Source organism: Rana temporaria, chromosome 4 (assembly GCF_905171775.1).
Source record: "Rana temporaria chromosome 4, aRanTem1.1, whole genome shotgun sequence".
NCBI classification, from domain to species: Eukaryota; Metazoa; Chordata; class Amphibia; order Anura; family Ranidae; genus Rana; species Rana temporaria.
The window spans coordinates 198,582,843-198,606,298 of record NC_053492.1 but is presented as its reverse complement, the minus strand read 5'-3'; the positions used below and the strand labels follow the sequence as shown (position 1 = coordinate 198,606,298).

The 23,456-nt window shown below is 45.2% G+C and overlaps 1 protein-coding gene across 1 annotated transcript in view; it reads left to right on the top strand.

Moving 5' to 3' along the window:
* The window catches only part of LOC120936887 (titin-like), a 345,246-nt gene extending 329,933 nt beyond the window's left edge, over positions 1–15,313 (top strand). The window contains exons 87-91 of the mRNA XM_040349653.1: positions 3,711–3,968; positions 7,144–7,404; positions 12,037–12,294; positions 14,528–14,601; positions 14,693–15,313. Of these exons, the coding sequence (XP_040205587.1) occupies positions 3,711–3,968; positions 7,144–7,404; positions 12,037–12,294; positions 14,528–14,601; positions 14,693–14,770 (929 nt within the window). The 3' untranslated portion in view covers positions 14,771–15,313. The remainder of the gene's footprint in view (positions 1–3,710; positions 3,969–7,143; positions 7,405–12,036; positions 12,295–14,527; positions 14,602–14,692) is intronic.
* Positions 15,314–23,456: the final 8,143 nt, after the last annotated feature.

Below are 23,456 nucleotides of genomic sequence, written 5' to 3'. Positions count from 1 at the left end.
GTATGCAGGGACAGGTCAGTGTATGCAGGGACAGATCAGTGTATGCAGGGACAGGTCAGTGTATGCAGGGACAGGTCAGTGTATGCAGATCAGGTCAGTGTATGCAGATCAGGTCAGTGAGTCAGGTCAGTGTATGCAGGGACAGGTCAGTGTATGCAGATCAGGTTAGTGTATGCAGGGACAGGTCAGTATATGCAGGGACAGGTCAGTATATGCAGGGACAGGTCAGTGTATGCAGATCAGGTCAGTGTATGCAGATCAGGTCAGTGTATGCAGATCAGGTCAGTGAGTCAGGTCAGTGTATGCAGGGACAGGTCAGTGTATGCAGGGACAGGTCAGTGTATGCAGGGACAGGTCAGTGAGTCAGGTCAGTGTATGCAGGGACAGGTCAGTGTATGCAGATCAGGTCAGTGTATGCAGGGACAGATCAGTGTATGCAGGGACAGGTCAGTGTATGCAGGGACAGGTCAGTGTATGCAGGGAAAGGTCAGTGTATGCAGATCAGGTCAGTGTATGCAGATCAGGTCAGTGTATGCAGATCAGGTCAGTGAGTCAGGTCAGTGTATGCAGGGACAGGTCAGTGTATGCAGGGACAGGTCAGTGTATGCAGGGACAGGTCAGTGTATGCAGATCAGGTCAGTGTATGCAGGGACAGGTCAGTGTATGCAGAGACAGGTCAGTGTTTGCAGATCAGGTTAGTGAGTCAGGTCAGTGTATGCAGAGACAGGTCAGTGTATGCAGGGACAGGTCAGTGTATGCAGGGACAGGTCAGTGTATGCAGGGACAGGTCAGTGTATGCAGATCAGGTTAGTGAGTCAGGTCAGTGTATACAGGGACAGGTCAGTGTATGCAGGGACAGGTCAGTGTATGCAGATCAGGTCAGTGTATGCAGGGACAGGTCAGTGTATGCAGGGACAGGTCAGTGTATGCAGATCAGGTCAGTGTATGCAGATCAGGTCAGTGTATGCAGATCAGGTCAGTGTATGCAGATCAGGTCAGTGAGTCAGGTCAGTGTATGCAGGGACAGGTCAGTGTATGCAGGGACAGGTCAGTGTATGCAGGGACAGGTCAGTGTATGCAGGGACAGGTCAGTGAGTCAGGTCAGTGTATGCAGGGACAGGTCAGTGTATGCAGATCAGGTCAGTGTATGCAGGGACAGATCAGTGTATGCAGGGACAGGTCAGTGTATGCAGGGACAGGTCAGTGTATGCAGGGACAGGTCAGTATATGCAGGGACAGGTCAGTATATGCAGGGACAGGTCAGTGTATGCAGATCAGGTCAGTGTATGCAGATCAGGTCAGTGTATGCAGATCAGGTCAGTGAGTCAGGTCAGTGTATGCAGGGACAGGTCAGTGTATGCAGATCAGGTCAGTGTATGCAGGGACAGGTCAGTGTATGCAGGGACAGGTCAGTGTATGCAGATCAGGTTAGTGAGTCAGGTCAGTGTATGCAGGGACAGGTCAGTGTATGCAGATCAGGTCAGTGTATGCAGATCAGGTCAGTGTATGCAGATCAGGTCAGTGAGTCAGGTCAGTGTATGCAGGGACAGGTCAGTATATGCAGGGACAGGTCAGTGAGTCAGGTCAGTGTATGCAGGGACAGGTCAGTGTATGCAGATCAGGTCAGTGTATGCAGATCAGGTCAGTGTATGCAGGGACAGGTCAGTGTATGCAGGGACAGATCAGTGTATGCAGGGACAGGTCAGTGTATGCAGGGACAGGTCAGTGTATGCAGATCAGGTCAGTGTATGCAGATCAGGTCAGTGAGTCAGGTCAGTGTATGCAGGGACAGGTCAGTGTATGCAGATCAGGTTAGTGTATGCAGGGACAGGTCAGTATATGCAGGGACAGGTCAGTATATGCAGGGACAGGTCAGTGTATGCAGATCAGGTCAGTGTATGCAGATCAGGTCAGTGTATGCAGATCAGGTCAGTGAGTCAGGTCAGTGTATGCAGGGACAGGTCAGTGTATGCAGGGACAGGTCAGTGTATGCAGGGACAGGTCAGTGAGTCAGGTCAGTGTATGCAGGGACAGGTCAGTGTATGCAGATCAGGTCAGTGTATGCAGGGACAGATCAGTGTATGCAGGGACAGGTCAGTGTATGCAGGGACAGGTCAGTGTATGCAGGGAAAGGTCAGTGTATGCAGATCAGGTCAGTGTATGCAGATCAGGTCAGTGTATGCAGATCAGGTCAGTGAGTCAGGTCAGTGTATGCAGGGACAGGTCAGTGTATGCAGGGACAGGTCAGTGTATGCAGGGACAGGTCAGTGTATGCAGATCAGGTCAGTGTATGCAGGGACAGGTCAGTGTATGCAGAGACAGGTCAGTGTTTGCAGATCAGGTTAGTGAGTCAGGTCAGTGTATGCAGAGACAGGTCAGTGTATGCAGGGACAGGTCAGTGTATGCAGGGACAGGTCAGTGTATGCAGGGACAGGTCAGTGTATGCAGATCAGGTTAGTGAGTCAGGTCAGTGTATACAGGGACAGGTCAGTGTATGAAGATCAGGTTAGTGAGTCAGGTCAGTGTATGCAGATCAGGTCAGTGAGTCAGGTCAGTGTATGCAGGGACAGGTCAGTGTATGCAGGGACAGGTCAGTGTATGCAGGGACAGGTCAGTGTATGCAGGGACAGGTCAGTGTCACACACACACACACACACACGTAGGTCAGGGTATGTGTGTCAGGTAGGTCACCCCGCGCCACTCCACCGACTGCGGCCAAAGACACCCCCCCCCCCCCCCGGCTTGGCTGAAGCCCCTGGTCTTTTTGGCACCTAGCAACGCCCCTGCTCAAATCCTGGCCAGCCACCTGCCTATCTCCTTGCCTTCCCTGGCGGAGTGATCTACCTCCGCTTCCCATCCAGTAGTAGCCAGGGGCCCGAAAAAGTAAGACTCGAGAGGCTGTGAGGCGGGCGGCGACGGGCAGAGAGTCGCTGATTGTTGCCATTACTAGTAAAGAAAAAATATGTCCCCGGATTTCATTTTAAAAATCTGGTCACCTTACTTTACAACCCCTTAAAGCAAAGTAAAAGAAAACAGCAAATAGGTGCCGCTTAAGTAAGACTGTATTTGTTTAATAAACAACGCATATTTAAAACTCACATTATAAAGTCCTGCGGGAACGCGTGGGAACGGAGTCCCGGCAATTTTTTGTCACAGCAGGAACGCGGTTCCCTTTGCAGGACTAGAGCAGCTGAGCCGCCCAAGCCAATCCTTCACTAAGCGGCGATGGCCGGCTCGAGTCACTGTCAGGGGCAGGCGAACCTTAGTAATCCTTTATGTTACTGGCCGCTTCCGGTATATGGATTTATTGGGTAGTGTGCGGGTATTCCGTCACTTCCTCAATGCCGCAATGTCTCCTGGGAGCTTTTGTCATTGTTCCCAGGAGACATTGCGGAGGTCTGCTGCGAGTTATCGCGGGATTTAGAAAGAGCTTGCTTAAAACATGCGGTTTAGTAATTATGCATATGAGCGTATCATTTCTTTTTTTTTTGGGTGGGGGAGTGGATCTTGGGTGGGAGTTCCCACACTTTTTTCCCCAGGACTTGACCCCTGCACACTATTATATGCATTTATAGCTCCATGAAAAAACACTCACTTGTATTACTAATTATAATGCTGATATGATCTCCTCAGCTAGACAAATTTTGAGATGACAAACAAATGTAAAAACTCTGCTGAAGACTAACAACTAACACCTGTATATTTTGTAGTACCTGAGGTTGTGAAGAACCTGAACACAGAGAATATCAACACCACTTCTATATCTCTGAGATGGGAAAAACCAGATGGAAATGTCAGTTCATATTATATCCAGATCCTGGGAGATCCAGCTTTTGATAGGAATGTGACTACAACCTCTGACACAATTACGGGCTTGACACCTGGAAATTATTATACCTTCCTGGTCTCTGCTGTTGTTGATGGTGGTAATGTAAAGGGAACTCCCAATATTACAACTGACTACACAAGTGAGTTATAAAAATAACTATTAATGTCATGATATTCCGTAAATAAAAATGAATAATTAACGCTACTAGTTTGTATTGCTGAGGCATTTCAGCTACATTTTGGAAAACAGCACTTTCTTAGGTATCGTGCACTATGTTTGTCTTTCCTTTGGGTAACTTCTGAAATGCTGCAACAAAAATATGTCAGTAGGCGAATGTTGTGTATAACAATAAGGGTTTGCAACTTAAAGTGGTTATAAAGCCACTTTGCTTTCTTAATGGAATCCCCTGTGTTGTATTAAATTATGTTCCCCACTGTATGCGATTCAAAGAAAATATGTAGAGATATACCTTATTTACAAGCACTTCTCAGCGCTCACGTGACTGCCCGCCGCTGTCATCCCAATCTGAGAACTACAGCGGGCGGGACTGAGAAACCCAGCTGACATCAGCTGGAATGAGGGAGGAAACGAGGAGAGCGGCAAGTGGTCATTTGAGAGCCAAGTTGTGCTCTGAAATAAGGTATATACAGTGATGAAAATAAGTATTTGAACACCCTGCTATTTTGCAAGTTCTCCCACTTGGAAATCATGGAGGGGTCTAAAATTGTTATCGTAGGTGCATGTCCACTGTGAGAGACATAATCAAAAAAAAAAAAATCCAGAAATCACAATGTATGATTTTTTTAAACTATTTATTTGTATGATACAGCTGCAAATAAGTATTTGAACACCTGAGAAAATCAATGTTAATATTTGGTACTGTAGCCTTTGTTTGCAATTACAGAGGTCAAACGTTTCTTGTAGTTTTTTCACCAGGTTTGCACACACTGGAGGAGGGATTTTGGCCCACTCCTCCACACAGATCTTCTCTAGATCAGTCAGGTTTCTGGGCTGTCGCTGAGAAACACGGAGTTTGAGCTCCCTCCAAAGATTCTCTATTGGGTTTAGGTCTGGAGACTGGCTAGGCCACACCAGAACCTTGATATGCTTCTTACAGAGCCACTCCTTGGTTATCCTGGCTGTGCGCTTCGGGTCATTGTCATGTTGTTAGACCCAGCCTCGACCCATCTTCAAAGCTCTAACTGAGGGAAGGAGGTTGTTGCCCAAAATCTCGCAATACATGGCCCCGGTCATCCTCTCCTTAATACAGTGCAGTCGCCCTGTCCCATGTGCAGAAAAACACCCCCAAAGCATGATGCTACCACCCCCATGCTTCACAGTAGGGATGGTGTTCTTGGGATGGTACTCATCATTCTTCTTCCTCCAAACACGGTTAGTGGAATTATGACCAAAAAGTTCTATTTTGGTCTCATCTGACCACATGACTTTCTCCCATGACTCCTCTGGATCATCCAAATGGTCATTGGCAAACTTAAGACGGGCCTTGACATGTGCTGGTTTAAGCAGGGGAACCTTCCGTGCCATGCATGATTTCAAACCATGACGTCTTAGTGTATTACCAACAGTAACCTTGGAAACGATGGTCCCAGCTCTTTTCAGGTCATTGACCAGCTCCTCCCGTGTAGTCCTGGGCTGATTTCTCACCTTTCTTAGGATCATTGAGACCCCACGAGGTGAGATTTTGCATGGAGCCCCAGTCCGAGGGAGATTGACAGTCATGTTTAGCTTCTTCCATTTTCTAATGATTGCTCCAACAGTGGACCTTTTTTCACCAAGCTGCTTGGCAATTTCCCCGTAGCCCTTTCCAGCCTTGTGGAGGTGTACAATTTTGTCTCTAGTGTCTTTGGACAGCTCTTTGGTCTTGGCCATGTTAGTAATTGGATTCTTACTGATTGTATGGGGTGGACAGGTGTCTTTATGCAGCTAATGACCTCAAACAGGTGCATCTAATTTAGGATAATAAATGGAGTGGAGGTGGACATTTTAAAGGCAGACTAACAGGTCTTTGAGGGTCAGAATTCTAGCTGATAGACAGGTGTTCAAATACTTATTTGCAGCTGTATCATACAAATAAATAGTTAAAAAATCATAAATTGTGATTTCTGGAAAATGTTTTTTTTGATTATGTCTCTCACAGTGGACATGCACCTACGATGACAATTTCAGACCCCTCCATGATTTCCAAGTGGGAGAACTTGCAAAATAGCAGGGTGTTCAAATACTTATTTTCCTCACTGTATATATATATATATATATATATATATATATATATATATATATATATAAAAATTAAGTACATACAGTAGTTATATGCTAGTACCTGACAATAATTACACCTTCCTGGTCTCTGCCCTTGTTGGACGAAACAGCATAAAAGGAGACAGCTCTGTGACAGTTAACTACACAAGTAAGTGTCTGTTAGAAAGGACACCTCCACCTATTGATCAGATATTTAGCATTTTATTAAATTAGTTGGTAGATTTCTGCTATGTCACTGGGACAGGAAGTGGAAGAATTTCCCTAAAGCCTCGTACACACGACCGAACATGTCTGCTGAAACTGGTCCGTGGACCAGTTTCAGCAGACATGTTCGGTGGTCTGTACGGCCGACCGGACAATTTTCCGGCGGATCGGACAGGTTTCCAGCGGACGAATGTTTCTTAGCATGCTAAGAAACATGTCCGCTGGAAGCCTGTCCGTTGGACATGTTCGGTCGTCTGTACGACTTACCGGACATGTCTGCTCGGCCGAAAGCCCTCGCATGCGTCGAAGTGATTCGACGCATGCGTGAAAGCATTGACCTTCCAGGGTCGCGCACGTCGCCGCGTCATCGTCGCGGCGACAGCGCGGCCACGTCACCGCGTATCCTGTCCGTGCGGATTTCGGTTTGATGGTGTGTACAGACCGAAATCTCCGAGCGGACATGTCCGATGAAAACGGTCCGCGGACCGTTTTCATCGGACATGTCCCCTCGTGTGTACAAGGCCTAACAGATAGCTGGCCAATAAAAACTGAAAAATTATAGGTTCTACTTGTAATGCGTAATGCCTCACTGCTAGTGACTGTTTCATTATGTTTTCAGTCATGCGCAATGTGTTTTGTATGTCTAGGAGAAGAAGATCAGAACATGCAAGTATTTTCTCTCAATTATAAAAACATGACAATTTACAACCTATAGCTGTAGTAAATTTTAATAAAATAAACATGTTTATGTCTGTGTTCTTACAGTTCCATATTTCACCATAGCCTCCTAATGATGGTTTTGCACTGAACTGCTGCTATGTTTTTTGTAGGACCTGAAAAGGTACAGAGTCTTACAGCTTACAATATCAACACCACTTCTGTATCTCTGAACTGGCTACCACCTACTGGAAATGCAAGTTCCTACCAGATCCAGATCTGGGAAAATTCATCTTTCAGCAAAATTGTGCCCAGTCCCACGACAACTTTTACCATACAGAATCTGACACCTGGCAATTATTACACCTTCCTGGTCTCTGCCCTTGCTGGAGGAAGCATAAACGGGAACAGCTCTCTAGTAGTAAAATACACAAGTAAGTGCCAGTGGGAATGGACAGCTAATTATAATCTGCGGTATAAAAAATATGCAGCTTTTATCAGACCAGTTGGAAAATAAAAACAATTTTTTGACTTTATGACTAGATAATGCATGATTTAATAATGGAGAGTCATTGTGTGATGTCTCACAGCTGTTTGTATTCTGGATTGTTTGCTTTTTGCATTATGACATGCAAAGAATTAGCTCAAATAGACTGTTTACTTTGCATGGGAAGTTTTTTCCCAGAGAGTAGCAAATTAAATAAAGCTCTGTTGTCTTCCTTTATCTAGTCATTAAAAGGGTTGTAAAGGTAAAAAAAATGTAAATAGCTTCCTTTACCTTAGTGCAGTCCTCCTTCACTTACCTCATCCTTCGATTTTGCTTTTAAATGTCCTTATTTCTTATGAGAAATCCTCACTTCCTGTTCTTCTGTCTGTAACTACATGCAGTAATGCAAGGCTTTCTCCCTGGTGTGGAGAAAGCCTCTTGAGGGAGGAGGGAGCAAGCAGGAGGGTCAGGACGCTCTCTACTTTGCAGATAGAGAAAGGAGATGTGTGTTAGTGGGCTTCCTGACACTCCTGCTCACCCCCTCCCCCCTCAAGAGGCTTTCTCCACACCAGGAAGAAAGCCTCAAATTACTATGTGTAGTTACAGACAGAAGAACAGGAAGTGAGGATTTCTCAGAAGAAATAAGGACATTTAAAAGCAAAATGGAAGGATAAGGATGAGGTAAGTGAAAGAGGACTGCACTAAGGTAAAGGAAGCTATTTAGGGAAGAAAAATGTACCTTTACAATAGGGTGAATAGACATCCCCAGTTTCAGGGGTCAGTCTCCTGATTGAGGACACTGTCCCCAGACCAAGTCTGTCCCTGGTTTTGTCCCCAGATTGGATTTAATAGGGGGCAGGGGCAATTTCAAAGACAATCAGTGCAGAATTCAAATAAAAAAATCAGAATTACACACCCCCGCTCTGCCGTGCCTACTAGCATAGGGGGGTTGTATTCTTCCCATTATCTGTGCCCCCTTCTGATGATCATGTGCTGGTCGGAGCGGAGGGAATATTTCTTCAGTTTTGGGCGCATGCCCATTCAGCTTAGCTTGCATGTTCTTCTGCCTAGGCTCAAATCCTGGCCAGCCACCTGCCTATCTCCTTGCCTTCCCTGGCGGAGTGATCTTCCTTCGCTCCCCATCCAGTAGTAGCCGGGGGCCCGAAAAAGGTAAGACTCGAGAGGCTGTGAGGTGGGCGGCGACGGGCAGAGAGTCGCTGATTGTTGCCATTACTAGTAAAGAAAAAATATGTCCCCGGATTTCATTTTAAAAATCTGGTCACCTTACTTTACAACCCCTTAAAGCAAAGTAAAAGAAAACAGCAAATAGGTGCCGCTTAAGTAAGACTGTATTTGTTTAATAAACAACGCATATTTAAAACTCACATTATAAAGTCCTGCGGGAACGCGTGGGAACGGAGTCCCGGCAATTTTTTGTCACAGCAGGAACGCAGTTCCCTTTGCAGGACTAGAGCAGCCGAGCCGCCCGAGCCAATCCTTCACTAAGCGGCGATGGCCGGCTCGAGTCACTGTCAGGGGCAGGCGAACCTTAGTAATCCTTTATGTTACTGGCCACTTCCGGTATATGGATTCATCGGGTAGTGTGCGGGTATTCCGTCACTTCCTTGATGCCGCAATGTCTCCTGGGAGCTTTTGCCATTGTTCCCAGGAGACATTGCGGAGGTCTGCTGCGAGTTATCGCGGGATTTAGAAAGAGCTTGCTTAAAACATGCGGTTTAGTAATTATGCATATGAGCGTATCATTTCTTTTTTTTTTGGGTGGGGGAGTGGATCTTGGGTGGGAGTTCCCACACTTTTTTCCCCAGGACTTGACCCCTGCACACTATTATATGCATTTATAGCTCCATGAAAAAACACTCACTTGTATTACTAATTATAATGCTGATATGATCTCCTCAGCTAGACAAATTTTGAGATGACAAACAAATGTAAAAACTCTGCTGAAGACTAACAACTAACACCTGTATATTTTGTAGTACCTGAGGTTGTGAAGAACCTGAACACAGAGAATATCAACACCACTTCTATATCTCTGAGATGGGAAAAACCAGATGGAAATGTCAGTTCATATTACATCCAGATCCTGGGAGATCCAGCTTTTGATAGGAATGTGACTACAACCTCTGACACAATTACGGGCTTGACACCTGGAAATTATTATACCTTCCTGGTCTCTGCTATTGTTGATGGTGGTAACGTAAAGGGAACTCCCAATATTAGAACTGACTACACAAGTGAGTTATAAAAATAACTATTAATGTCATGATATTCCGTAAATAAACATGAATAATTAACGCTACTAGTTTGTATTGCTGAGGCATTTCAGCTACATTTTGGAAAACAGCACTTTCTTAGGTATCGTGCACTGTGTTTGTCTTTCCTTTGGGTAACTTCTGAAATGCTGCAACAAAAATATGTGAGTAGGCGAATGTTGTGTATAACAATAAGGGTTTGCAACTTAAAGTGGTTATAAAGCCACTTTGCTTTCTTAATGGAATCCCCTGTGTTGTATTAAATTATGTTCCCCACTGTATGCGATTCAAAGAAAATATGTAGAGATATACCTTATTTAGGAGCACTTCTCAGCGCTCACGTAACTGCCCCGCCGCTGTCATCCCAATCTGAGAACTACAGCGGGCGAGACTGAGAAACCCAGCTGACATCAGCTGGAATGAGGGAGGAAAGAAGGAGAGCGGCAGGTGGTCATTTGAGCGCCAAGTAGCGCTCTGAAATAAGGTATATATAATATATATACAGTATATATATATATATATATATATATATATATATATATATATATATATATAAATTACATACAGTGGGGAACATAACTCAATGTTGCACAGGGGATTCCATTAACAAAGCACAGTAATTATAGCACCAGTAGTTGTGGGCACTGACACAGAGCTGACAGGCAGAGAGGAGGAGAGAAGAGAGACATTGGATGATAAAAGCACGTAAACTGACCACGGAATCAGGGGATCAGCAGCCATGATAAACGTGGTCAGTTTACAGGGGGGGGGACAGCACTGGTAAGAATCAGCCAAGTATTTTAGATGATACAAATGGCCAAATTACACAGCACAAGCACTGTGCTGTTAATTCATGCTTTAAAGGAACAGGATTCTTTTTTTTTGTTTTACAACCACTTTAAAGGGTTGAGAATCTTCACAAAATAAATTGTGCAGTTATTCACTTCAATTATCCAACTAAGTGTAGATGAATAAATATATTTGAAAATAAGGAATGAAGTGAATACTCACAAAATGTATTATGTGAAGATTCTCAAATCCTTTAGTAAATCAACCAAATTGTGAAGTGTCACACTAAGGCACACTGAAGTCCAGTAAAATCTTCCGATCTCCGACACTGCAGTCAACAGTGGTCTCGTCCTGTTAAGCTGTATGGGGCCAGCATCTTGTCCACCAGGAATCTCTCGGCTCTCAGGCAGGATCCAGAATGAGGTCTGTAGCGCAGCTGGCAGGTCACAGGAGAGGGCTGGAGTGCAGCGTGTGGCAGGATGACGTCACGGACATGATTTTGACGCATTTCAGAGCGTTCGCACTGGGGAGATAGTTACAATGCGCGCTCCTTTGTCAAGAGCTTAACAAAGGAGCGCGCATTGTAACCATCTCCCCAGTGGGCACACTCTGAAATGCGTCACAATCATGTCTGTGACATCATCCCACCACACGCTGCATTCCAGCCGTCTACTGTGACCAGCCAGCTGTGTTACAGACCTCGTTCTGGATCCCGCCCGAGAGCCGAGAGAATACTAGTGGACAGGACGCCAGCCCCATACAGCTTAATAGGACGAGACCACTGTTGAGATGAAGATCGGACGATTTCACAGGACTTAACTGTGCCTTTGTAAAGATACTTCAATGTGAGTTTTTAATATGCATTGTTTATTAAACAAATACAGTCTTTCTTAAGCGGCGCCTATTTGCTGTTTTCTTTCTACATGTTCTGGAGTGTGCTTCAACTCCCCCTGCAAGGCTGCCCTGGTAACACATACTGTCATCTCACACAGAGCTATACAGCTCAAAGGACTCTTGTATAGACTTAAGTTACATTTCATATACTACAGCCTGCGCCACTATTCTTTGTATTATTAAGCAAAGTGAACAGATTATTTGCCTTTAGTATGTGTGTGTAGATGGATCCCAGTCTGTTCAGGTCTGCAAAAACAACCCTAAAAAAGGTTTGCCTCCCTTTTTTGGTTTTGCAAACCCAAACAGCATTGATCAGATGAACACTGATGCAAACAAATGCACATCCACCCTCTCATAGAGGTTGCATAGGTTCATTTTTCCTCCATAGAGGGAAAATTGGAATGGACACGGATGTCCGATATGATCCAACTCAGCAGGGGGATCTGTTTACAGATTCCCCTCTGACATGGAATGGAGGGTTGTCATGCGAGAGGGCCTAAAAGCCAGTAAACTTGATACCCATAGTATGGGAAATCAACATTTAATAAAAAAAACACTGCTTTTTCAAACAAAATGCAAAAAATGGCAAAATGACCACAGATTTATTGTTCTGTTCTTCACAGAGCCTGGAACAGTCAAGAACTTGGTCCCACAGAATATCACCACAGATGCAATATCTCTGAGCTGGGAGAAACCCGATGGAAATGTCAGTTCATATATGATCCTGATCAAGGAGAATTCAACATTCCAATTAATCATTACAACAAATTACGTCACTATTGGGAACTTACAACCTGGAAATGGTTACACCTTCCTGGTCTTTGCTCTCACTGACAACTCCAGATTACAGGGAGACAATGTATCAACATTTACTCGAACAAGTAAGTACAAGATTTATCATATACTTTTGTTAAAGTGGAAGTACACTGCATCTGGGCACTACAAACCAAAAACATTATTTCATTAATTTATTAATATTCAGAGCAAACTCACCCATCCACCTATGTCTTTATGCTCTATTCTGCTGAGAAACCTCTTTGAAATACAACCCTAGCATTTCTGGTGGTGGCCATCTTAAGTAAAGGCAGATGATTCATGTAGCATTTTCCTTCTGGAATCCATCTGCCCTAAGCTCATGCATGCAGGCAGGAGGGTGTGTTTAACTAAGAAAACCCCTCCTCCAACACTGGGGTTGGTTCTGAACCGCATTGGGTCCTGTTTTTGTTCTGCTAACATACTGTAACAATTGATAGGCTCATTAAAACGCATCTGTTTTTCCAGACACTGTTTTTGATAGTCATGATGGCTAGTTGACCCTTAGAAGGTTTTACAGTATTTTAAGTATTGATAATAATTGTTTAGAATGATGCCAGTTTAAAAAAAACACGGATTGGCCTATGCCAGGAGTCCGCTTGCTCAGAGGGGGATCTGTCCCCTGATCCCTGCTGAGCAGGCATACCGTCTGTCCGTTTACACCCATCTGCCACCTGATCTAATCCACCCAGATAAAGCTGATCAAATCTCCATCGGTTTCTTTTTAGTGGAAAGAACTGGTTTGGATATAAGCTGGTGTAAATGGACCCAAGTCCATTTACACCTGCCGCTCCATAGAGGAGAATGAAGGGTCTGATCTGGTCCATCTGAAAAATAGACAGATAGACTCGATCGGACCACTAGTGTGAAAGGGGCCTTAGGTGAATGAGATCCTTTAACTTTGAATAGTATATAATATTGCAGAGCTGCAAACGCTAAGAACATCACCCCATTCGCCACTCAGCTTTGGTGTTCTTCAGACCTCATTATCACCACAATAGAGTTATTGTCAAGTTAACTGACACTGCTATATTTGGCCTGGGTAGCTATGTTATGAAGGGATTGGGCACATGAGAATTTATACTACCCTCTAGCATTTGCCACACTTATTCCTTCTTGGCAGGAGACTGGCCTTGACTATTGTCAACAGGAATACGGAGTACCATTCTTGGGCAGATCTCTATTGAGATTTGCCTGTGCTCATTAGACCTGTTTGATACCAGGATAATTTACACTGCTTAGTTATTCATATTTTGGAGACAACCAGATTTTGACAAGTTATACTCAAATTTCCTGCACTGCTCAAAATTTGCACGCCCTCTATTTTTTTCTAAATATTAGTATTTATTGATCTAGTCAGCTCTTACATACTAATACATTACATAGATTCTAAAGGCCCCCTTTTTATTTTTTTTAAATAACAAACATGTCAAACTTACCTGCTCTGTGCAATGGTTTTGCACAGAGCTAGCCCTGATCCTACTCTTCTCAGGTCCTGCACTGACGCTCCAGGCTCCTCCCCCCCACCACTGTGCCTCCCAAAGGAAAACTGCATAAGACAAACAGACTGTGTCTCAGCCCCATCCCCTGCCTTCCTCATTGGCTTTGGTTGACAGCAATGGCTTCCACTGCTTTGTTTGAACCAATGAGGAATGCGTTAAAGTGGTTGTAAAGGCAGAAGGTTTATTTTTATCTTAATGCATTCTGTCCATTAAGATAAAAAGCCTTCTGTGTGCAGCAGCCCCCCTCGGTCCCTTTAATACTTACCTGAGCCACATCTCTATCCAGCAATGTTTCACGAGAGACTCGGCATACCCGGGACTCTCAATCCCCAATGGCTGGGAAAGCAGTGCGGCGCCATTGGTTCTCGCTGCTGTAAATCAAAGTCAGTGAGCAAATGGGACACCGTGTCAAATGGACACAGGGTGCTGTGGCTCGGCGCGGGTGCCCCCGTAGCAAGCTTTTTGCTGTGGGAGCCCTCAACAGAAGGGAGGGGCCAGGAGTGCCGATGAGGGAACCGAGAAGAGGATCTGGGCTGCTCTGTGCAAAACCTGTGCACAGAGCAGGTAAGTGTAACATATTTGTTGAGATTTTCTTTAAGGTTAAAAAAAAACCTTCTGACTTTAGAAGCACTTTAACATAATTTAACATTTTTCATGATCTTGTTATCTAAATCACTCATATTACATTCCTATGATGTTTTACATCCAACAGCTCGAAAAAAAACAAAAAAAAACAATAACTTTATGTCACCAATCCTGTGTGATTTATTTATTTATTTATTTATTTTATATATTGCAGATTCCCTCAGTTTTATTGTTTCAATAAGTTACCAATCAAGCGTTAGTGATAGTGACATCCTAATCCTTAACCTGGTAAGATATGATACACATATTATTTGTTGAAATGTACTGAAATGCTTTTGTAAAGTGAACTGGTAGTTACATTGTCTATTTTTTCTTATAGATAAATGAAAAGCTTAAAACCAATTTTCCAAAACAGAATGTGACAGCTGTCATTAAAAAAGTACGAAAAATCAGTTAGCAGTAAGACATCCAAACATTGGATACAATGCCACAAATGTCTTCAATGAAGCACTGAAACATTCTGAAAACTCAGGAAATCATGGAAAATAAAAAAGTATTTTTTTTTTACTCAGTTTTCCACTTAAGTATTAAAGGACTTTACATTTTATAAATGAAGCATAAACTTTTATTTGGAATGTCCTGTTTTATATTGCTCTACAAATGATGTTTGGGCTCCATGCACACTTTTAAGCTAAAAAAAAACGCTGGAAAGAATGCTGGATACAAAACGCTAGTAATAGCTTTTTGTAGTAGCATGTTAGAAGGGGTTTAGGAGCATTAGCGTTTTAGCAGCATTTTTGCAATAAAGGTGGGAAAAAAACTCAAAAAAGCTATTAGTAGACTTTAGGAGCGATTAAGAGCGTTTCTGCTGGAAAAACGCTCCAGGAAACTCTACAAAAACATATTTTTTCTGCTTCTAGACGCTGAAACTCAAAAAACCCTAATAGCCTAAAGTAGTGTGCATGAACGTATAGGATAGCACTATTAGGAGCAGAAAAAACATGCTAATAACAGCTCATAGGAGCTTAAAAAAACACCTTGGCCCGGATTCACGTAGCACGTATGCTAGCTTATCTCGAGATACGCCACGCTAGTGTCAAATTAGGCTTCATCCGACCGACGTAAGTTTCCTACGCCGTCATATCGTGGGCACATATTAATGCTGGCCGCAAGGGGCGCTTCCATTGATTTACAAATAAAATATGCAAATGAGGGAGATACGCCAATTCACAAACGTACTTGTGCCCGGCGCATTCATATACGCGGTTTACGTAAGTCCTACGTCCGGCGTAAAGTTAAGCCTTATAAAGCAGGGGTAAGTCATGTTGAGGTATGGACCAGGGAACAGCCGTCGGATTTTACGTTGTTTACGTAGTAGTACATGAATAGGGCTGGGCGTAGGTTACGTCACGTCGTAGGCAGTGATTCGACGTATCTTATGGAGTATTTTAGACGTTATTCTAAGCATGCGCACTGCATGCGCCGTTCGTTCGGCCCATCATTTGCATGGGGTCGCGCTTCATTTAAATGGATCACGCCCACCTTCCAGCTACTTTGAATTAGGCGGGCTTACGCCGACGATTTTACGTTACGCCGGCACAACATTGGGAGCATTTGCATTGTGAATTGGGTGCCTGCCTCTCTGCTTTACGTCGGCGTAGCACATATGGGATGCGCTACGCCCGCCTTAAAATGCGCCGATCTACCTGAATCCAGGCCATAGTGTGCATGGAGCCTTAGATTGTATGATTGATAGTCATGTATTTTAATTTAACATTACATTAGAAATGTACAAATAAATAATACAAATAATAAAAATATATCTGTCTGTTCGTTGTTTTTATCTAATAGCTTTAGTAATGTGAGAATCCAGGGACAAAGAGAGAGCTTGTGCATACTGCTCATTTCCTGGGTCTCTGTAGAGTGCCAGCTGGAGTAGTGTCTCTCAGTGTCTTGGAAATCAAGAGCCACAAGGCTGTTTAGTGTGGACTTGTATGGTTGACATTGCCTCTGTAAACTTCTTTACTGTCTGTGGTGATTTTTATCGTGACTGAGACATTATGGCGGACATATCGATAACGTTTTACGCTATTTTGGGACCATTCACATTTTTACAGCGATCATCGCTATAAAAATGCACTGATTACTGTATAAATGTGACTGGCAGTGAAGGGGTTAACCACTAGGGGCTAGGAAGGCATTAAGTGTGTCCTAGGGAGTGCTTCTAACTGTTAGGGGGCGTGGCTAAGAGTGACACATCACTTATCGCTGCTCCCGATGAGAGGAAGCAGATGATCAGTGTCAGTGTCACTAGGCAGAACGGGGAGATGCTTGTTTACACTTGCCTCTCCCCATTCTGCAGCTCTGTGGCCTGATTGTGTGACACCGGAAGACATTGTAAATATACGTCACTTTGCCCAGCTGTGCATTTGCTGTTCACAACCGCAAACCATACAACTTGAAGGAACTGGAGCAGTTTTGCAAGAAGGAATGGGCAAAAATCCCAGTGGTAAGATGTGGCAAGCTCCTATAGCTGGATTCAGGTAGAGCGGCGTACATTTGAGCGGGCGTAGCGCAGCTCATTTGCGCTACGCCGACGTAAAATAGAGAGGCAAGGCCAGTATTCACAAAGCACTTGCTCCCTAAGTTACGTCGGCGTAGCGTAAATGGGTTTGTGGAAAAAAACATGTGACCATGTCTTTGACAGAGAAAAATTGGACTTTGTAGGCACAACCCGATAAAATTAATGATATTTTAATAGAAAAATACAAAATACATAGCAATTGCACTTAATACAAAATAAGACACAAAAAAATAGTAATAAAAGAACCCCAATCTTATCACTCTAGGAAAAAAACGCTCAATAGCCACAGGGCTAAGTGTAAAGAATACAGTAAAAGCGCTGGGTGGCGTGCAGGGCCGGCGCTAGGCATAGGCGAGTCAGGCGGCTGCCTAGAGCGCCAGAGTAGGGGGAGCGGCAAAATCCGGATCCCCAGCCATTCGCTGGGGATTCGGATCATTAAACTACCTCCTTCACCGGAATTTTTAAAAACCCATGCCTTATGGCGCCAGCCGCCAGGCTAGGAAGCGGTTTGCGCCGTGAAGACATCACCTTCATCAACGATATTCCCAGCCTGCAGCGCCGCAGCAGCGGCAGTGAGATGAGGGGAGAGAGCTTGGACAGCAGCTGGCCGGGAATAGCGTGATGAAGGTGATGTCTTGATGATGATTGATGATGGAAGTTGAATGCCACACCGGCCAGGGCTGGTGAGATGATAGATAGAAGCCCTGCATGCAAGCCGCGATGTCCGATGCACCCCCGCCTCCCCCCCTCCTCCTGGTCGTTGGGGGTCGGGATCTGTTGTCAGAGGAGTAGACAGACGGGCAGCAGCGCCGTTCTGCTTCAGAAAAGACTTAACCCCCGCTGGCTCAGGTACACAATAGAAGCACAGGCAGGAAGGACACTCAGACTCAGTGCTGCAGCCTGCACACTGTCACAAGAAATTATAAAATGTACTCTGCTGTGCTGTCAAGTTTACATTGTGTACAGAGGGGGAACTGGTTTGTGTGTGTGTGGGGGGGGGGCAGATATGTGTGTGTAGGGGGGGGGGGTTACAGAGTGGGAACCTGTGTGGGGAGGCAGATTGTGTGTGTGGTACAGAGTGGGAACTGGTGTGGGCGGAGACAGGTGTGTGTGTCTGTGTGTGACTGTGTGGGGGGGGTACAGAGTGGGACCTGATGTGTGTGTGTGTGGGGGGGGACAGGTGTGTGTGTGGGGGGGTACAGAGTGGAGACTGGGGGGGACAGAGTGGGAACTGCTGTGGGGGGGCAGATGTGCATGGGGGTACAGAGTGGGAACTGGAGGGGGAACAGAGTGCGAACTGGTGTGGGGGGGGGGACATATGTGTGTGTGTGTGGAGGGGTACAGAGTGGGAACTGGTGTGGGCGGAGACAGGTGTGTGTGTGGGGGGGGTACAGAGTGGGACCTGGTGTGTGGGGGGGACAGGTGTGTGTGTGTGTGTGTGGGGGGGGGAACAGAGTGGAGACTGGGGGGGGCAGAGTGGGAACTTCTGTGGGGGGGCAGATGTGCATGGGGGTACAGAGTGGGAACTTGAGGGGGGACAGAGTGGGAACTGGTGTGGGGGGGGACATATGTGTGTGTGTGGAGGGGTACAGAGTGGGAACTGGTGTGGGGGGGGCAGATGTACAGAGTGGGAACTGGTGTGTGGGGGGGACAGATGTGTGTGTGTGGGGAGGGTACAAAGTGGGAACTGGGGGGGGGGCAGAGTGGGAACTGGTGTGGGGGGGGGACAGATGTGTGGGGGAAACATATGTGCAGGGAGGTACAGAGTGGGAACTGGTGTGTATGTGGGGGGGGGACAGATGTGCAGCGGGGTACGAAGGGGGAACAGATGTGTGTGTGTGTTGGAGGGGGGGCGTTACAAAGAGGAACTGATTGTGTGGGGGAAGGAACAGATGTGTGTGTGTGTGTGTGGGGGGGGGGTTTAAGGGGAACAAAGGTGGGGGGTGCAGAGGGGAATAGGTGTTCAGGATGATACAGTGATGGGGTGATCAGAGGTGTAAAGGTGGAAGAATTGTGGTGATCTGAGACCTAAAAATACAGGAATTGGGGTGATTTGAGGTGTGGAGGTTCAAATCCAGTTTTGTAAAAAAAATACAAATAAATGCAGATCTTTTTGCAGGTCAAAAAATTTGCATTTTTTATTGTTTTTTTTCAAGGAGCGTAGCATTGTCAGTGTATCTGACGCTCGTACAGACTGGCAGTTACACAGTTGGCCTCTCTGTATACTGCTCTAGCCTGTGGACCACAGCTGGCGTGAGGAAGTGAGCCAATGCCATCCTCTAGTTGTCTTTTGGCCGGGTCCAGAGGCACAGGTGCAGGCCTGTGGACCACAGCAGAAGAAATAGGTGAAGAGGCAGCGCAAAAATCTCAGTGAGGGGCGGAGCGAATGGCACGGGGGGCGGAGGGGGGCGTCAAAATGAGGCTTCGCCTAGGGTGTCAAAAATCCTTGCACCAGCCCTGGTGGCGTGATGATTTCAGAGGATGATACTAAATGGATTCTTGAATGATTAAAAGATCAGCTCGACATGTTTCGCGACTTGACAAACGTCGCTTCTTCTGGAACTTCTGAATATTAAAAGACATATAATGTTGCCATTAGACATAAGTATAATACATATGTACTCCTGAAAAAAGTCTACAATATAGGCCTACAAGTGACTGATAGTGCATGTATTTGTAACCATTATACTCACCGATAAAAGGTGTTGATTTCGTTTGAAGAGAGAAAAGCTGACATACTGCGTCCCAATATAAACGTGGTCAATCAGAGCACACCCAATTATAGGATGGGGTCTGATGCCTACTACCTCAAAAACGTTCACCATACACCAGAGAGCAATTGTGCAACTAGTTGGGGTATTATTGGTATTCTATAAAGAAAAAAGAAAACAAAAGTATAATGAACATACAAATTATTCGGGGGTACACCCCAGGAAACATTTCTCCATCAATTGATGTATGTTTAGAAAAGTTTGTGATCTCTAGGCTCAAAACCGAGTTAGATACCTTATAAAAATGAGACCAAGCATGGACGGATAGGAACAGCCAAAGAACATACGCCAGGATCGTCCACCAAAGAATTCCCCCAAAATAAGGACAACAGCCACAATCTATGATATAAATATAGATATGTGGCAATAATTGTAAATGTTTATTTTTTTATAATGATGATAATGAACAAAAACACGTCAAGTTTCTCATTGGACTAATAATTAATAATATAATCAATTAGTATTACCTTGGTGGGTATATTCAACCAATAAATGTAGTATTATTGCTGTAAAGGCCTTCTCCACTAGATGGCGCTAAAAGGATATCCACCGCACTAATAAGCTGGAAAGTAAACTAGTAAAGGAAAAAGAGGGGGAAACAAAAGAAAAATGGGCAATCAGAAGATCGTAAGCCCAGACAGGATTTGGGAGAAAAAGGATGTTTTTGGGGCTTGAATATATAGCATGGGAACATACCTGGACGAGTCCTATGATGGGAAAACCAACATCCAAAAAAAGAGACACACAGCCGCGCTGACGAATCCGTCCACTCAGCTCTCCTTGCATTAGCGTAAATGGGCCGGCGTAAGCCCGCCTAATTCAAATTAGGAAGGTAGTGGGCGTGTTGTATTAAAATTAGCTGTGACCCCATGTAAATGACTTCCTGAACGAACGGCGCATGCGCGCGCATGCTCAGAATCACGGCAAATTTACGTCCTAAGATACGACGGCTCAATGGCAACGACGTGAGCGTAACCTATGCCCAGCCCCATTCACGTACGACTTACGTAAACAACGTAAAATCCGACGGCAGTTCCGACGTCCATACCCTAACATGACTTAGACCAGCTATTTCGTGGTTTATCTTTACACCGGAAAAACGCCTTACGTAAACGGCGTAGATTACAGCGACGGGCGTAAGTACGTTCGTGAATCGGCGTATCTAGGTCATTTACATATTTGACGCGTAAATCAACGGAAGCACCCCTAGCGGCCAGCGTAAATATGCACCCAAGATACGACGGCGTAGGAGATTTATGCCGGTCGTATTAAGCCAGAATTCAGGCATATCTAGTATTGAGAATAAGGCGCATAGATACGACGGCGCATCTGTACACGTACGCTGCGTATCTGTAGATACGCCAGCTTAAGTCTTTCTGAATCTAGCCCATTGAGATAAAGCAAATTGGAGCTGTGATAGCTCCAAAAGGTAGCTCTACAAAGTATTGACTTTAGGGGGGTGAATAGTTATGCACATTGGGCCGGATTCAGAGAGAACTTACGCCGACGTATCTAGTAATACGCCTCGTAAGTCCACAGATGCGCCGTCGTATCTATGCACCTAATTCTTAAAAGAAGATACGCCTGAATTTCGGCCTCATCCGACCGACATAAGTCTCCTATGCCGTCGTATCTTGGGCGCATATTTACGCTGGCCGCAAGGGGCGCTTCCATTGATTTACGCGTTGAATATGTAAATGACCTAGATACGCCGTTTACGTAAGGCGTACGTCCACATAAAGCAGGAGTAAGTCATGTTAGGGTATGGACATCAGAACAGCCGTCGGATTTTACATTGTTTGCGTAAGTCGTACGTGAATGGGGCTGGGCGTAGGTTACGTTCACGTCGAAGGCATTGAGCCGTTGTATCTTAGGGAGTATATGCGACGTGATTCTGAGCATGCGTGCGCATGCGCCGTTCGTTCGGCCCTTCATTTACATGGGGTCACGCTTCATTGTAATACATCACGACCACTACCTGCCAACTTTGAATTAGGCGGGCTTACGCCGGCCCATTTACGCTACGCCGCGGTAACTTATGGAGCAAGTGCTTTGTGAATACTGGCCTTGCCTCTCTATGTTATGTCGGCGTAGCGCATATGAGATGCGCTACGCCCGCTCAAAGATACGCCGAGCTACCTGAATCTGGCCCACAGTGTTTTACCGTTCGGGAGCCCAGCATATGCGGATATTTAGGCGTCCGGACTGCATTTGTTCATTTGTTTTTATGTTTGTCTATGTCGTTGTGTGTTTCTTTTGTCTGCACATATACAATAAACTTTTGTTTATTGGTGCAACATTTGCCGGCATTTAGCAGCTTGTTTTTTGTGATTTGCTATTCACAGCACTATATTGTATTTTATTACCTGAGTATTTGATATAATAAATGTATATATTTTTCTATATAGATGCCCTGATCATTGTCCTTTGCAGCCTATAGTAGCCTCTTATATCCCCGGGGACTCTCTGTTCCTTAGAGTTTCCCTGAGTGATATAATCTATCTTTTTGCATGTATGTTTTTGGCAGTGGCGTCTCCAGCTTTCATATTTAGGGGGGGCACATGGGGGGACAGGGACAAAAGTAGGGGGGCCAACTATAAAATGCAATTATATATATATATATATATATCCTGGGGCCCTTTACTACGATCCCACTATGGGCCCTTTCATATGTTCTGCAGTGAGCTCCCTTCCTACTATACTGGGGCCCCCCAGGGTGGCAGAAAACAAGAGATATATGTCACCAGCACACCAAGAAAATATAAGAGTCCAAAGCAGTGGGAGAACTATCAGGGTTGCAAAGGTTGTCTTGCCACTGGGCCCTGGTGTTCTGCCACAGTGTGGATCCCCAGCTGTCCTGTCCCTGCTATTTACAGCGCTGGTCTGGCATCTGTCTCCTTGGCAGCGGCGGCAGTCTATTAGGATCTAGTGCTGGTGACATTATGGGTGCATGCAGGGGAAGGCTGGCACTATTGGTTATAGAAATCACTGATATTTATGACTAGGATTTGACTAAGAGCATCACCTGGATTGCATCCCGATCAGCATGTCCGAGAAGGGTCCACTGCTGCTAAGCAACCTGCCTACAACCAATAGAGATGGGCTCGGGTGTGTTTGAAATCCCACATGCCTGATCCCGCCAGGAAGCCGACACTCCACAGTGCTAATCAATTAATGGGCTGCCTAAGAGCTAAGACCAGCCATAGACAGTTTAAATCTCAGCTGGTTCAGCAGAAACTGGCTGAGATTTGAACCATTAATGAGCAGATTCTCTTATAATTATCACTAGTGGTTGCTGTATAGCCACTGGTGAGAATCACTGTTTGTCGGGAGAATATAATTGCTGGGCAGGAGGGATATTCCCCTGTCACCACTGTCTGTTGATGGGGGAATCATGCAAGTTTCTTTCCTGCAATCTGTGGATTCAGGAAAGAAATTTGCACCGTATATTATCTGCCTAACTGAAAGTGAAAGTAAATTGTGAATGTTTTGAAAGAACAGGAGAGGGGGAGGGAGACAGATGGGGGGGAGAGAGAAGGGATGGAGATAATGTAGTTCAGTGATTACAGTGTACTGCAGTCTGCAGTGCACACACTTAAACACGGTCCAGGCTAGAATATCTGGTTGTGTGAGCGCTCGCATTATGCAGTGATGGCGAGCAGAGGGAGGGGGAGGAATCCCCCGCAGAGCTGACTGGGGACGCTCTCCCTCTCGGGGAGCAAAATACAAAAATTTTTGGGGGGGCACATGGTGGGGCACAGCATGATGTTGGGGGGGTCAGGGCCCCC